This window comes from Salvelinus alpinus, chromosome 21, assembly GCF_045679555.1.
Source record: "Salvelinus alpinus chromosome 21, SLU_Salpinus.1, whole genome shotgun sequence".
NCBI lineage: Eukaryota > Metazoa > Chordata > Actinopteri > Salmoniformes > Salmonidae > Salvelinus > Salvelinus alpinus.
In genome coordinates, this window is record NC_092106.1 from 51448589 (window position 1) to 51461557 (window position 12969).

The 12969-nt window shown below is 45.0% G+C and overlaps 1 protein-coding gene across 2 annotated transcripts in view; it reads left to right on the forward strand.

The window, feature by feature from the left end:
* Nucleotides 1-12969, forward strand: part of LOC139548443 (capZ-interacting protein) — a 73628-nt gene that overhangs the window by 39363 nt on the left and 21296 nt on the right. For both annotated transcript variants that reach the window (XM_071358153.1, XM_071358152.1), the window contains 2 exons: nt 52-132; nt 6467-6688. In XM_071358153.1, coding sequence (XP_071214254.1) covers nt 52-132; nt 6467-6688 — 303 coding nt within the window. The remainder of the gene's footprint in view (nt 1-51; nt 133-6466; nt 6689-12969) is intronic.

The window sequence follows — 12969 nt, forward strand, 5'->3', positions numbered from 1 at the left end:
TTATAGTGGCAACCGTCTCTGTTAACTCTTTGGTGTCTGTCGTGTCCATAGAAACCCAGCATCGTCTCTCCGCACCCCCCCAAAGTCAAGCTGAAGACTTCCAGGAGTTCCCCCCTCATCGAGAAGCTGCAGGTCAGTATATCACTGTCTGTGTGTTGCTGTCCAAGTCTTGGCCTAGCTGGTCTCAGATCTGACAACGATATAGTTTGAGAAGTTGACTGACAAAAAACCCCCATCAAGATCTGGTACCAGCTTTTGTTTGCACTTTCAAATCACTCCTTACAGAATAGTTTTTTCAATGTGCCTCAAAACAAAGTAAAACCTTTTAGTAGATGTTGTAGCAGGAAACAGCCAAGGCTTTATCTCTCTGACTTGGCATGTTTTAGCCTTGTTCAGCGTGTCTGCGTTTAGACTTCTCTTAAGAAACAGGATATCCTGATCCTTGTCTTGCGGTCAAAATCTAAAGCCAACTTTCTACTCTGCATGTTTATTCTAAATGCTCTAGAGATCTCTGTCTGACACAGAGGCCAGTAGAGGTGCTCTAGAGTTCTCTGTCTGACACAGAGGCCAGTAGAGGTGCTCTAGAGATCTCTGTCTGACACAGAGGCCAGTAGAGGTGCTCTAGAGATCTCTGTCTGACACAGAGGCCAGTAGAGGTGCTCTAGAGATCTCTGTCTGACACAGAGGCCAGTAGAGGTGCTCTAGAGATCTCTGTTTGACACAGAGGCCAGTAGAGGTGCTCTAGAGATCTCTGTTTGACACAGAGGCCAGTAGAGGTGCTCTAGAGATCTCTGTCTGACACAGAGGCCAGTAGAGGTGCTCTAGAGATCTCTGTTTGACACAGAGGCCAGTAGAGGTGCTCTAGAGATCTCTGTCTGACACAGAGGCCAGTAGAGGTGCTCTAGAGATCTCTGTCTGACACAGAGGCCAGTAGAGGTGCTCTAGAGATCTCTGTTTGACACAGAGGCCAGTAGAGGTGCTCTAGAGATCTCTGTCTGACACAGAGGCCAGTAGAGGTGCTCTAGAGATCTCTGTTTGACACAGAGGCCAGTAGAGGTGCTCTATAGATCTCTGTCTGACACAGAGGCCAGTAGAGGTGCTCTAGAGTTCTCTGTCTGACACAGAGGCCAGTAGAGGTGCTCTAGAGATCTCTGTTTGACACAGAGGCCAGTAGAGGTGCTCTAGAGATCTCTGTTTGACACAGAGGCCAGTAGAGGTGCTCTAGAGATCTCTGTTTGACACAGAGGCCAGTAGAGGTGCTCTAGAGAACTCTGTCTGACACAGAGGCCAGTAGAGGTGCTCTAGAGATCTCTGTCTGACACAGAGGCTAGTAGAGGTGCTCTAGAGATCTCTGTCTGACACAGAGGCCAGTAGAGGTGCTCTAGAGGTCTCTGTTTGACACAGAGGCCGGTAGAGGTGCTCTAGAGATCTCTGTTTGACACAGAGGCCAGTAGAGGTGCTCTAGAGAACTCTGTCTGACACAGAGGCCAGTAGAGGTGCTCTAGAGATCTCTGTCTGACACAGAGGCTAGTAGAGGTGCTCTAGAGATCTCTGTCTGACACAGAGGCCAGTAGAGGTGCTCTAGAGGTCTCTGTTTGACACAGAGGCCAGTAGAGGTGCTCTAGAGATCTCTGTCTGACACAGAGGCCGGTAGAGGTGCTCTAGAGATCTCTGTTTGACACAGAGGCCGGTAGAGGTGCTCTAGAGATCTCTGTCTGACACAGAGGCCAGTAGAGGTGCTCTAGAGATCTCTGTCTGACACAGAGGCTAGTAGAGGTGCTCTAGAGATCTCTGACACAGAGGCCAGTAGAGGTGCTTGATAAACATAAAAACCCACAGAAGAAAAATTATATTCTGTGTCACTCATTTCTGCTTAATTTGTATGAAACGGATACCGTTCATTTTACTGTAATATGGGGCAAAACAGTTGTCAACATGTAAAACTATATTTGGTCTCCAAATGTTTATTGAAAACGTACATTTGCCCAATGAGCACTTGTTTTCTATCAAATACTGTACATTGTTACAGCGAGTTTTGGCCATTTTAGCAAAGACACGAGATCAGTCAAAACACCTCAAAGACGTAGTACCAAAGAAACAAATGAAAACTAGCTGAAACAAGCCACCTACGATCCCCCCACACGGAAGCTTCTTGTCATCTAAACTATTTGACTGTTCAGAATCATAACAACTGGCTCTATCGATCTGCATCATTTTGGTTTGTCAGCCAACCTGTCTCTATTTATACAGACTTGCATCGCAGTTTTGTTGTAGTGTAACCGAGGCAACGACTAGCTTAGGATACCAGTATACAGCTGTACTGTCATGTTAGTAGGCTGAACAATGTTTTGCTGTGGATTTTATTGCTGACACCAAACCGCCACCTAGTGGTATGTGTATGTCAGTTCATGAATATCCCCATCCAGCCACGTGTGAGTCGTGAGAGAGAGGTGGGGGGAAGGGCCCAAATCCCTGAACACTCTCCAATCGGCTGACATTGATGAGCTAATGAGCTCAAGGAAAGGGAGAGAGAGTGAGAAAGAGAGACGGAGACAGAGAGAGAGACAGAGCTCAAGGCCATTCTCTGACAGGCTGGCAGGCAGATTTACATCACAACTCCCTCGGCTCGGCTCGGACAGAAGCTGTTGGGAGAAGACATGGGACAGAATGGTTGTCGCTTCTCTCTCTTCCTCTTCTCCCCCGTCCAGGTAGGAAAGAACGAGGATGTTAGAGGGAGGATGTGTTCTGTAGGATGACTCAGGGTACTGGTCCATAGTTAGGACTGGTTGGTAGTTGTGTTGTGTCAGGTGTGTTGTGTTGAATAGAGGGCACTTCAGGATACTGTACGATCATGATTAATGTTGTTTCTAAAGCAGGATAAGGACAGTAATCTCTGTCTCTGTGTCTCTCTCTCTCTCTGTCTCTGTCTCTCTGTCTCTCTGTCTCTCTGTCTCTCTGTCTCTGTCTCTGTCTCTCTGTCTCTCTGTCTCTCTGTCTCTCGCTCTCTCTCTCTCTCTCTCTGTCTCTGTCTCTGTCTCTCTCTCTCTGTCTCTCTCTCTCTGTCTCTCTCTCTCTGTCTCTCTCTCTCTGTCCTGTTCTATGACGCAGGTAAAAATCTGCTTGGTGCCAACACAGCTTTTCTGGGGGAATAGAGTGGGTCAGTATCTATGTGAATAGGAGGAGTGGGTCAGTATCTATGTGAATAGGAGGAGTGGGTCAGTGTCTATATGAATAGGAGGGGTGGGTCAGTGTCTATGTGAATAGAGGGGTGGGTCAGTGTCTATGTGAATAGGAGGGGTGGGTCAGTGTCTATGTGAATAGAGGGGGTGGTCAGTGTCTATGTGAATAGAGGAGTGGGTCAGTGTCTATGTGAATAGAGGAGTGGGTCAGTGTCTATGTGAATAGAGGAGTGGGTCAGTGTCTATGTGAATAGAGGAGTGGGTCAGTGTCTATGTGAATAGAGGAGTGGGTCAGTGTCTATGTGAATAGAGGAGTGGGTCAGTGTCTATGTGAATAGGAGGAGTGGGTCAGTGTCTATGTGAATAGGAGGAGTGGGTCAGTGTCTATGTGAATAGAGGAGTGGGTCAGTGTCTATGTGAATAGAGGGGGTGGTCAGTGTCTATGTGAATAGAGGAGTGGGTCAGTGTCTATGTGAATAGGAGGGGTGGGTCAGTGTCTATGTGAATTGAGGATTGGGTCAGTGTCTATGTGAATAGGAGGGGTGGTCAGTGTCTATGTGAATAGGAGGAGTGGGTCAGTGTCTATGTGAATAGGATGGGTGGGTCAGTGTCTATGTGAATAGGAGGGGTGGTCAGTGTCTATGTGAATAGGAGGGGTGGGTCAGTGTCTATGTGAATAGGAGGAGTGGGTCAGTGTCTATGAATAGGAGGGGTGGGTCAGTGTCTATGTGAATAGGAGGGGTGGGTCAGTGTCTATGTGAATAGAGGGGTGGGTCAGTGTCTATGTGAATAGGAGGGGTGGGTCAGTGTCTATGTGAATAGAGGAGTGGGTCAGTGTCTATGTGAATAGGAGGAGTGGGTCAGTGTCTATGTGAATAGGAGGGGTGGGTCAGTGTCTATGTGAATAGGAGGGGTGGGTCAGTGTCTATGTGAATAGGAGGAGTGGGTCAGTGTCTATGTGAATAGGAGGGGTGGGTCAGTGTCTATGTGAATAGAGGATTGGGTCAGTGTCTATGTGAATAGGAGGAGTGGGTCAGTGTCTATGTGAATAGAGGGGTGGGTCAGTGTCTATGTGAATAGAGGGGTGGGTCAGTGTCTATGTGAATAGGAGGAGTGGGTCAGTGTCTATGTGAATAGAGGATTGGGTCAGTGTCTATGTGAATAGGAGGGGTGGGTCAGTGTCTATGTGAATAGAGGGGTGGGTCAGTGTCTATGTGAATAGGAGGAGTGGGTCAGTGTCTATGTGAATAGGAGGGGTGGGTCAGTGTCTATGTGAATAGGAGGAGTGGGTCACGTGTCTATGTGAATAGGAGGGGTGGGTCAGTGTCTATGTGAATAGGAGGGGTGGGTCAGTGTCTATGTGAATAGGAGGAGTGGGTCACGTGTCTATGTGAATAGGAGGGGTGGGTCAGTGTCTATGTGAATAGGAGGGGTGGGTCAGTGTCTATGTGAATAGGAGGGGTGGGTCAGTGTAAATAGAGGGGTGGGTCAGTGTCTATGTGAATAGGAGGGGTGGGTCAGTGTCTATGTGAATAGAGGAGTGGGTCAGTGTCTATGTGAATAGGAGGGGTGGGTCAGTGTCTATGTGAATAGGAGGGATGGGTCAGTGTAAATAGAGGGGTGGGTCAGTGTCTATGTGAATAGGAGGGGTGGGTCAGTGTCTATGTGAATAGGAGGGGTGGGTCAGTGTCTATGTGAATAGAGGAGTGGGTCAGTGTCTATGTAAATAGGAGGGGTGGGTCAGTGTCTATGTGAATAGGAGGGGTGGGTCAGTGTCTATGTGAATAGAGGAGTGGGTCAGTGTCTATGTGAATAGGAGGGGTGGGTCAGTGTCTATCTGAATAGAGGAGTGGGTCAGTGTCTATGTGAATAGGAGGGGTGGGTCAGTGTCTATGTGAATAGGAGGGGTGGTCAGTGTCTATGTGAATAGGAGGAGTCGGTCAGTGTCTATGTGAATAGAGGAGTGGGTCAGTGTCTATGTGAATAGGAGGGGTGGGTCAGTGTCTATGTGAATAGGAGGGGTGGGTCAGTGTCTATGTGAATAGGAGGGGTGGGTCAGTGTCTATGTGAATAGGAGGAGTGGGTCAGTGTCTATGTGAATAGGAGGAGTGGGTCAGTGTCTATGTGAATAGAGGGGTGGGTCAGTGTCTATGTGAATAGAGGGGTGGGTCAGTGTCTATGTGAATAGGAGGAGTGGGTCAGTGTCTATGTGAATAGAGGGGTGGGTCAGTGTCTATGTGAATAGGAGGAGTGGGTCAGTGTCTATGTGAATAGGAGGGGTGGGTCAGTGTCTATGTGAATAGGAGGGGTGGGTCAGTGTCTATGTGAATAGGAGGAGTGGGTCAGTGTCTATGTGAATAGGAGGGGTGGGTCAGTGTCTATGTGAATAGGAGGAGTGGGTCAGTGTCTATGTGAATAGAGGGGTGGGTCAGTGTCTATGTGAATAGGAGGAGTGGGTCAGTGTCTATGTGAATAGAGGGGTGGGTCAGTGTCTATGTGAATAGGAGGGGTGGGTCAGTGTCTATGTGAATAGAGGGGTGGGTCAGTGTCTATGTGAATAGGAGGGGTGGGTCAGTGTCTATGTGAATAGAGGGGGGGGGGGGGTCATTGAGCTATTTACAGATTTTGGTTTGTTCTGTTTTGTCGCCTGTGTGAAGTCGTCATGTGTGTCTCTGAAGCGGTTGTCTGTGGGCTTTCATGGATGTGATCTGTGGCATTTCATGGATGTGATCTGTGGGCTTCCATGGATGTGATCTGTGGGCTTCCATGGATGTGATCTGTGGGCTTCCATGGATGTGATCTGTGGGCTTCCACGGATGTGATCTGTGGGCTTCCATGGATGTGATCTGTGGGCTTCCATGGATGTGATCTGTGGGCTTCCATGGATGTGATCTGTGGGCTTTCACGGATGTGATCTGTGGGCTTTCACGGATGTGATCTGTGGGCTTTCACGGATGTGATCTGTGGGCTTTCATGGATGTGATCTGGAAGCCTGTGTCATGTGTAATGTACATGTTCTTCGTTTAAAACTTTGTACCAGAATCAAGCTCTTCTGCTTCTCTCTCTTGGCCTATATTTTGCATTGTTGCTCATATGGTTCTAATTTCATCTGTAGCCTCTGGACAGGTAGTTAAACACCTGTTATGGTGAGACTGCAAGGTAATAGGAACTGACTCCTCTCTCACCCTCTCTCTCTCTCTCCCTCCCCTCCCCTCCCCTCCCCTCCCCTCCCGTCTCGCGCTCTCCCCTCTCTCTCTTTCTTGCTCTCTCTCTCTCGCTCTCTCCAGGCAAACCTAACCCTGTCGCCCACCTCTCTGCTACCCTCGCCCAAGAGTCCCGAGGTGAAGCTGGCGCCGACGCCCATCTCCCCCACAACGCATTGCTTCTTTCCTACAAGCCCCTGCAGCCCACTCAGCCCCACCCTGAGGCCCCAGCTGTCCAGCGAGGAGGAGGAGCCGGTATGCTTTGAGAGCCCGGCGGAGGGGACCCCATTACCCAGCTTCAACAAGGTAGGGATTCTCGTGATGAACATTTGTATATTCTACACTGAGTATACAAAACATTAAGAACACCTTCCCATTAAGCAACCCCCCCCCCTTTTGCCCTCAGAACAGCCTCAAAGTCGGGGCAGGGACTCCACAAGGTGTCGAAAGCATTCCACAGGGATGCTGGCCCATGTGAATTTAACAAGTGACATCAATAAGGGATCATAGCTTTTACCTGGATTCACCTGGTCAGTCTATGTCATGGCAACAGCAGGACTTTGTGGCTAGGTGCATAGAATGACATTTATAGGATCTTTGTTGCTAGGTGCATAGAATGACATTTATAGGATCTTTGTTGCTAGGTGCATAAAATGACATTTATAGGATCTTTGTTGCTAGGTGCATAGAATTACATTTATAGGATCTTTGTTGCTAGGTGCATAAAATTACATTAATAGGATCTTTGTTGCTAGGTGCATATAATTACATTTATAGGATCTTTGTTGCTAGGTGTACTGTGCAGTATATCATCAGGGTAGGTTTTATATTTGATATTGTAGCTGTATAGTATCCTACAGCAGTAGATTGATATTGTATAGTATCCTACAGCAGTAGATTGATATTGTATAGTATCCTACAGCAGTAGATTGATATTGTATAGTATCCTACAGCAGTAGATTGATATTGTATAGTATCCTACAGCAGTAGATTGATATTGTATAGTATCCTACAGCAGTAGATTGATATTGTATAGTATCCTACAGCAGTAGATTGATATTGTATTGTATAGTATCCTACAGCAGTAAATTGATATTATATAGTATCCTACAGCAGTAGATTGATATTGTATAGTATCCTACAGCAGTAGATTGATATTGTATTGTATCCTACAGCAGTAGATTGATATTGTATAGTATCCTACAGCAGGAGATTGATATTGTATTGTATCCTACAGCATTAGATTGATATTGTAGCTATATAGTATTCTACAGCAGTAGATTGATATTGTATAGTATCCTACAGCAGTAGATTGATATTGTAGCTGTATAGTATCCTACAGCAGTAGATTGATATTGTATTGTATCCTACAGCATTTGATATTGTATAGTATCCTACAGCAGTAGATTGATATTGTATAGTATCCTACAGCAGTAGATTGATATTGTATTGTATAGTATCCTACAGCAGTAAATTGATATTATATAGTATCCTACAGCAGTAGATTGATATTGTATAGTATCCTACAGCAGTAGATTGATATTGTATTGTATCCTACAGCAGTAGATTGATATTGTATAGTATCCTACAGCAGGAGATTGATATTGTATTGTATCCTACAGCATTAGATTGATATTGTAGCTATATAGTATTCTACAGCAGTAGATTGATATTGTATAGGATCCTACAGCAGTAGATTGATATTGTAGCTGTATAGTATCCTACAGCAGTAGATTGATATTGTATTGTATCCTACAGCATTTGATATTGTATAGTATCCTACAGCAGTAGATTGATATTATATAGTATCCTACAGCAGTAGATTGATATTGTATAGTATCCTACAGCAGTATATTGATATTGTATAGTATCCTACAGCAGTAGATTGATATTGTATTGTATCCTACAGCAGTAGATTGATATTGTATAGTATCCTACAGCAGTAGATTGATATTGTATTGTATCCTACAGCAGTAGATTGATATTGTAGCTATATAGTATCCTACAGCAGTAGATTGATATTGTATAGTATCCTACAGCAGTAGATTGATATTGTATAGTATCCTACAACAGTAGATTGATATTATATAGGATCCTACAGCAGTAGATTGATATTGTATAGTATCCTACAGCAGTAGATTGATATTGTAGCTGTATTGTATCCTACAGCAGTAGATTGATATTGTATAGTATACTACAGCAGTAGATTGATATTGTATAGAATCCTACAGCAGCATATTGATATTGTATAGTATCCTACAGCAGTAGGTTGATATTGTATAGTATCCTACAGCAGTAGATTGATATTGTAGCTGTATTGTATCCTACAGCAGTAGATTGATATTGTATAGTATCCTACAGCAGTAGATTGATACTGTATAGTATCCTACAGCAGTATATTGATATTGTATAGTATCCTACAGCAGTAGATTGATATTGTATAGTATCCTACTGCAGTAGATTGATATTGTATTGTATGCTACAGCAGTAGATTGATATTGTATTGTAACCTACAGCAGTAGATTGATATTGTAGCTGTATTGTATCCTACAGCAGTAGATTGATATTGTATAGTATCCTACAGCAGTAGATTGATATTGTATTGTATGCTACAGCAGTAGATTGATATTGTATTGTAACCTACAGCAGTAGATTGATATTGTAGCTGTATTGTATCCTACAGCAGTAGATTGATATTGTATAGTATCCTACAGCAGTAGATTGATATTGTATAGTATCCTACAGCAGTAGATTGATATTGTATTGTATCCTACAGCAGTAGATTGATATTATATAGTATCCTACAGCAGTAGATTGATATTGTATAGTATTCTACAGCAGTAGATTGATATTGTATAGTATCCTACAGCAGTAGATTGATATTGTATTGTATCCTACAGCAGTAGATTGATATTGTATAGTATCCTACAGCAGTAGATTGATATTGTATTGTATCCTACAGCAGTAGATTGATATTGTAGCTATATAGTATCCTACAGCAGTAGATTGATATTGTATAGTATCCTACAGCAGTAGATTGATATTGTATTGTATCCTACAGCAGTATATTGATATTGTATAGTATCCTACAGCAGTAGGTTGATATTGTATAGTATCCTACAGCAGTAGATTGATATTGTAGCTGTATTGTATCCTACAGCAGTAGATTGATATTGTATAGTATCCTACAGCAGTAGATTGATATTGTATAGTATCCTACAGCAGTATATTGATATTGTATAGTATCATACAGCAGTAGATTGATATTGTATAGTATCCTACATCAGTAAATTGATATTGTATTGTAATCCTACAGCAGTAGTTTGATATTGTATAGCATCCTACAGCAGTATATTGATATTGTATAGTATCCTACAGCAGTAGATTGATATTGTATTGTATGCTACAGCAGTAGATTGATATTGTATTGTATCCTACAGCAGTAGATTGATATTGTATCGTATCCTTCAGCAGTAGATTGATATTGTATAGTATCCTACAGCAGTAGATTGATATTGTATAGTATTCTACAGCAGTAGATTGATATTGTATTGTATCCTACAGCAGTAGATTGATATTGTATTGTATCCTACAGCAGTAGATTGATATTGTATTGTATTCTACAGCAGTATATTGATATTGTATAGTATCCTACAGCAGTAGATTGATATTGTATAGTATCCTACAGCAGTAGATTGATATTGTATCGTATCCTACAGCAGTAGATTGATATTGTATAGTATCCTACAGCAGTAGATTGATATTGTATAGTATCCCACAGCAGTAGATTGATATTGTATAGTATCCTACAGCAGTACATTGATATTGTAGCTGTATAGCCCGGTTAGCCTGACTAACCGGTGTCTGTATGTAGCCTCGCTACTTTTATTGCCTCCCTACTGTATATAGCCTCGCTACTGTATATAGCCTGTCTTTTTACTGTTGTTTTACTTACCTATTGTTCACCTAATATACTATTGGTTAGAGCCTGTAAGTAAGCATTTCACTGTAAGGTCTACTACACCTGTTGTATTCAGTGCACGTGACAAATAAACTTTGATTTGATTTGTTGGTCCTACGTCAGTCAGTGGAAGCCTTGTGGTCTTGGTCTCTCACGCCATCTCCTGTACGTGAGCTGTGACATCACTCCAGGTCACTTATTCCCTCTCCCCCATGGTGACACGTGTCCCTAGCTGTGTGTCCTGGTGTCCTGCAGTCCTAAAATAGGCCCTCTGTAACATAGAAATATAATCTAGAGAATGGGCCTCCCTTATTCAAGTCAAATTGCCAGGGTTAGACATTCTAAGCCACTTCTATAGATTCTATTTCTATGCTCTGTAAGCCCAGGAACAGGCCTCCTGCAGTGGCTCAGCGCAGAGACCAGGGGGATTGGAGGTGTAATCCACTTAGCCTACTCCTCCCTCCCTCCCTCCTCCTCCATTCCGTCTCCCTCCTCCTCCATTCCTTCTCCTCCTCCATTCCATCTCTCCCTCTCTCCTCCTCCTCCTCCTCCATTCCTTCTCCCTCCTCCTCCTCCTCCTCCATTCCTTCTCCCTCCTCCTCCATTCCTTCCCCCTCCCCCTCCATTTCATCTCTCCCTCCTCCATTCCGTCTCCCTCCCTCCTCCTCCTCCTCCTCCTCCATTCCTTCTCCCTCCTCCTCCTCCATTCCTTCTCCCCCCTCCTCCTCCATTCCTTCTCCCTCCTCCTCCTCCTCCATTCCTTCTCCCTCCTCCTCCTCCTCCATTCCTTCTCCCTCCTCCTCCTCCATTCCTTCTCCCCCCTCCTCCTCCATTCCTTCTCCCCCCTCCTCCTCCATTCCTTCTCCCTCCTCCTCCTCCTCCATTCCTTCTCCCCCCTCCTCCTCCTCCATTCCTTCTCCCTCCCTCCTCCTCCATTCCGTCTCCCTCCCTCCTCCCTCCTCCATTCCGTCTCCCTCCCTCCTCCCTCCTCCTCCATTCCGTCTCCCTCCCTCCTCCCTCCTCCTCCATTCCGTCTCCCTCCCTCCTCCTCCATTCCGTCTCCCTCCCTCCTCCTCCATTCCGTCTCCCTCCCTCCTCCCTCCTCCTCCTCCTCCATTCCTTCACCCTCCCTCCTCCTCCTCCTCCATTCCTTCACCCTCCTCCTCCTCCATTCCTTCTCCTCCTCCATTCCGACTCCCTCCTCCTCCATTCCGTCTCCCTCTCGTCTCCCTCCTCCTCCATTCCGTCTCCCTCTCTCCTTCTCCATTCCGTCTCCCTCCCTCCCCCCTCCTCCATTCCTTCTCCCTCCCTCCCCCTCCTCCTCCATTCCTTCTCCCTCCTCCTCCATTCCTTCTCCCCCCTCCTCCTCCATTCCTTCTCCCTCCCTCCCCCTCCTCCTCCATTCCTTCTCCCCCCTCCTCCTCCATTCCGTCTCCCCCCTCCTCCTCCTCCATTCCTTTACCCTCCTCCTCCCCCTCCTCCTACATTCCTTCTCCCTCCTCCATCATTCCTTTATTTTTTTTAAATGTAAGGGGTAGATCAGCTTTAATATTGCAGATAGATTGTGGCTTCCAAAATGTTACAAGTCAAAAGTTTGGACACACCTACTCATTCAAGGGTTTTTCTTATTTAAAAAAAAAACTATTTTCTACATTGTACAATAATAGTGAAGACATCACAACTATGAAATAACACATATAGAACCATGTAGTAACCAAAAAAGTGTTAAAAAAATCTAAATATATTTTAGATTTTTCAAAGTAGCCACCCTTTGCCTCGACAGCTTTGCAAACTCTTGGCATTCTCTCAACCAGCTTCACCTGGAATGCTTTTCCAACAGTCTTGCAGGAGTTCCCACATATGCTGAGCACTTGTTGGCTGCTTTTCCTTCACTCAGCGGGCCAACTCATCCCAAACCATCTCAACTGTGTTGAGGTTGGGTGATTGTTGAGGCCAGGTCATCTGATGCAGCACTCCATCACTCTCCTTCTTGGTCAAATAGCCCTTACATAGCCTGGAGGTGTGTATGGTCATTGTCCTGTTGAAAAACAAATGATAGTCCCACCAAGCCCAAACCAGATGGGATAGCGTATTGCTGCAGAATGCTATGGTAGCCATGCTGGTTAAGTTTGCCTTGAATTCTAAATAAATCACAGACAGTGTCACCAGCAAAGCACCCCCACACCATCTCACCTCCTCCTCCATGCTTCACAGTGGGAACCACACATGCGGAGATCGTCCGTTCAGCTACTCTGCGTCTCACAAAGACACGGCGGTTGGAACCCAAAATCTGGACTCATCAGACCAAAGGACATATTTCCACCAGTCTAATGTCCATTGCTCGTGTTTCTTGGCCCAAGCAAGTCTGTTCTTCTTATTGGTGTCCTTTAGTAGTGGTTTCTTTGCAGCAATCCGACCATGAAGGCCTGATTCACGCAGTCTCCTCTGAACAGTTGATGTTGAGATGTATCTGTTACTTGAACTCTGAGAAGCATTTATTTGGGCTGCAATTTCTGATGCTGGTAACTCTAATGAACTTAACCTCTGCAGCAGAGGTAACTCTGGGTCTTCCTTTCCTGTGGCGGTCCTCACAAGAGCCAGTTTCATCATAGGGCTTGATGGTTTT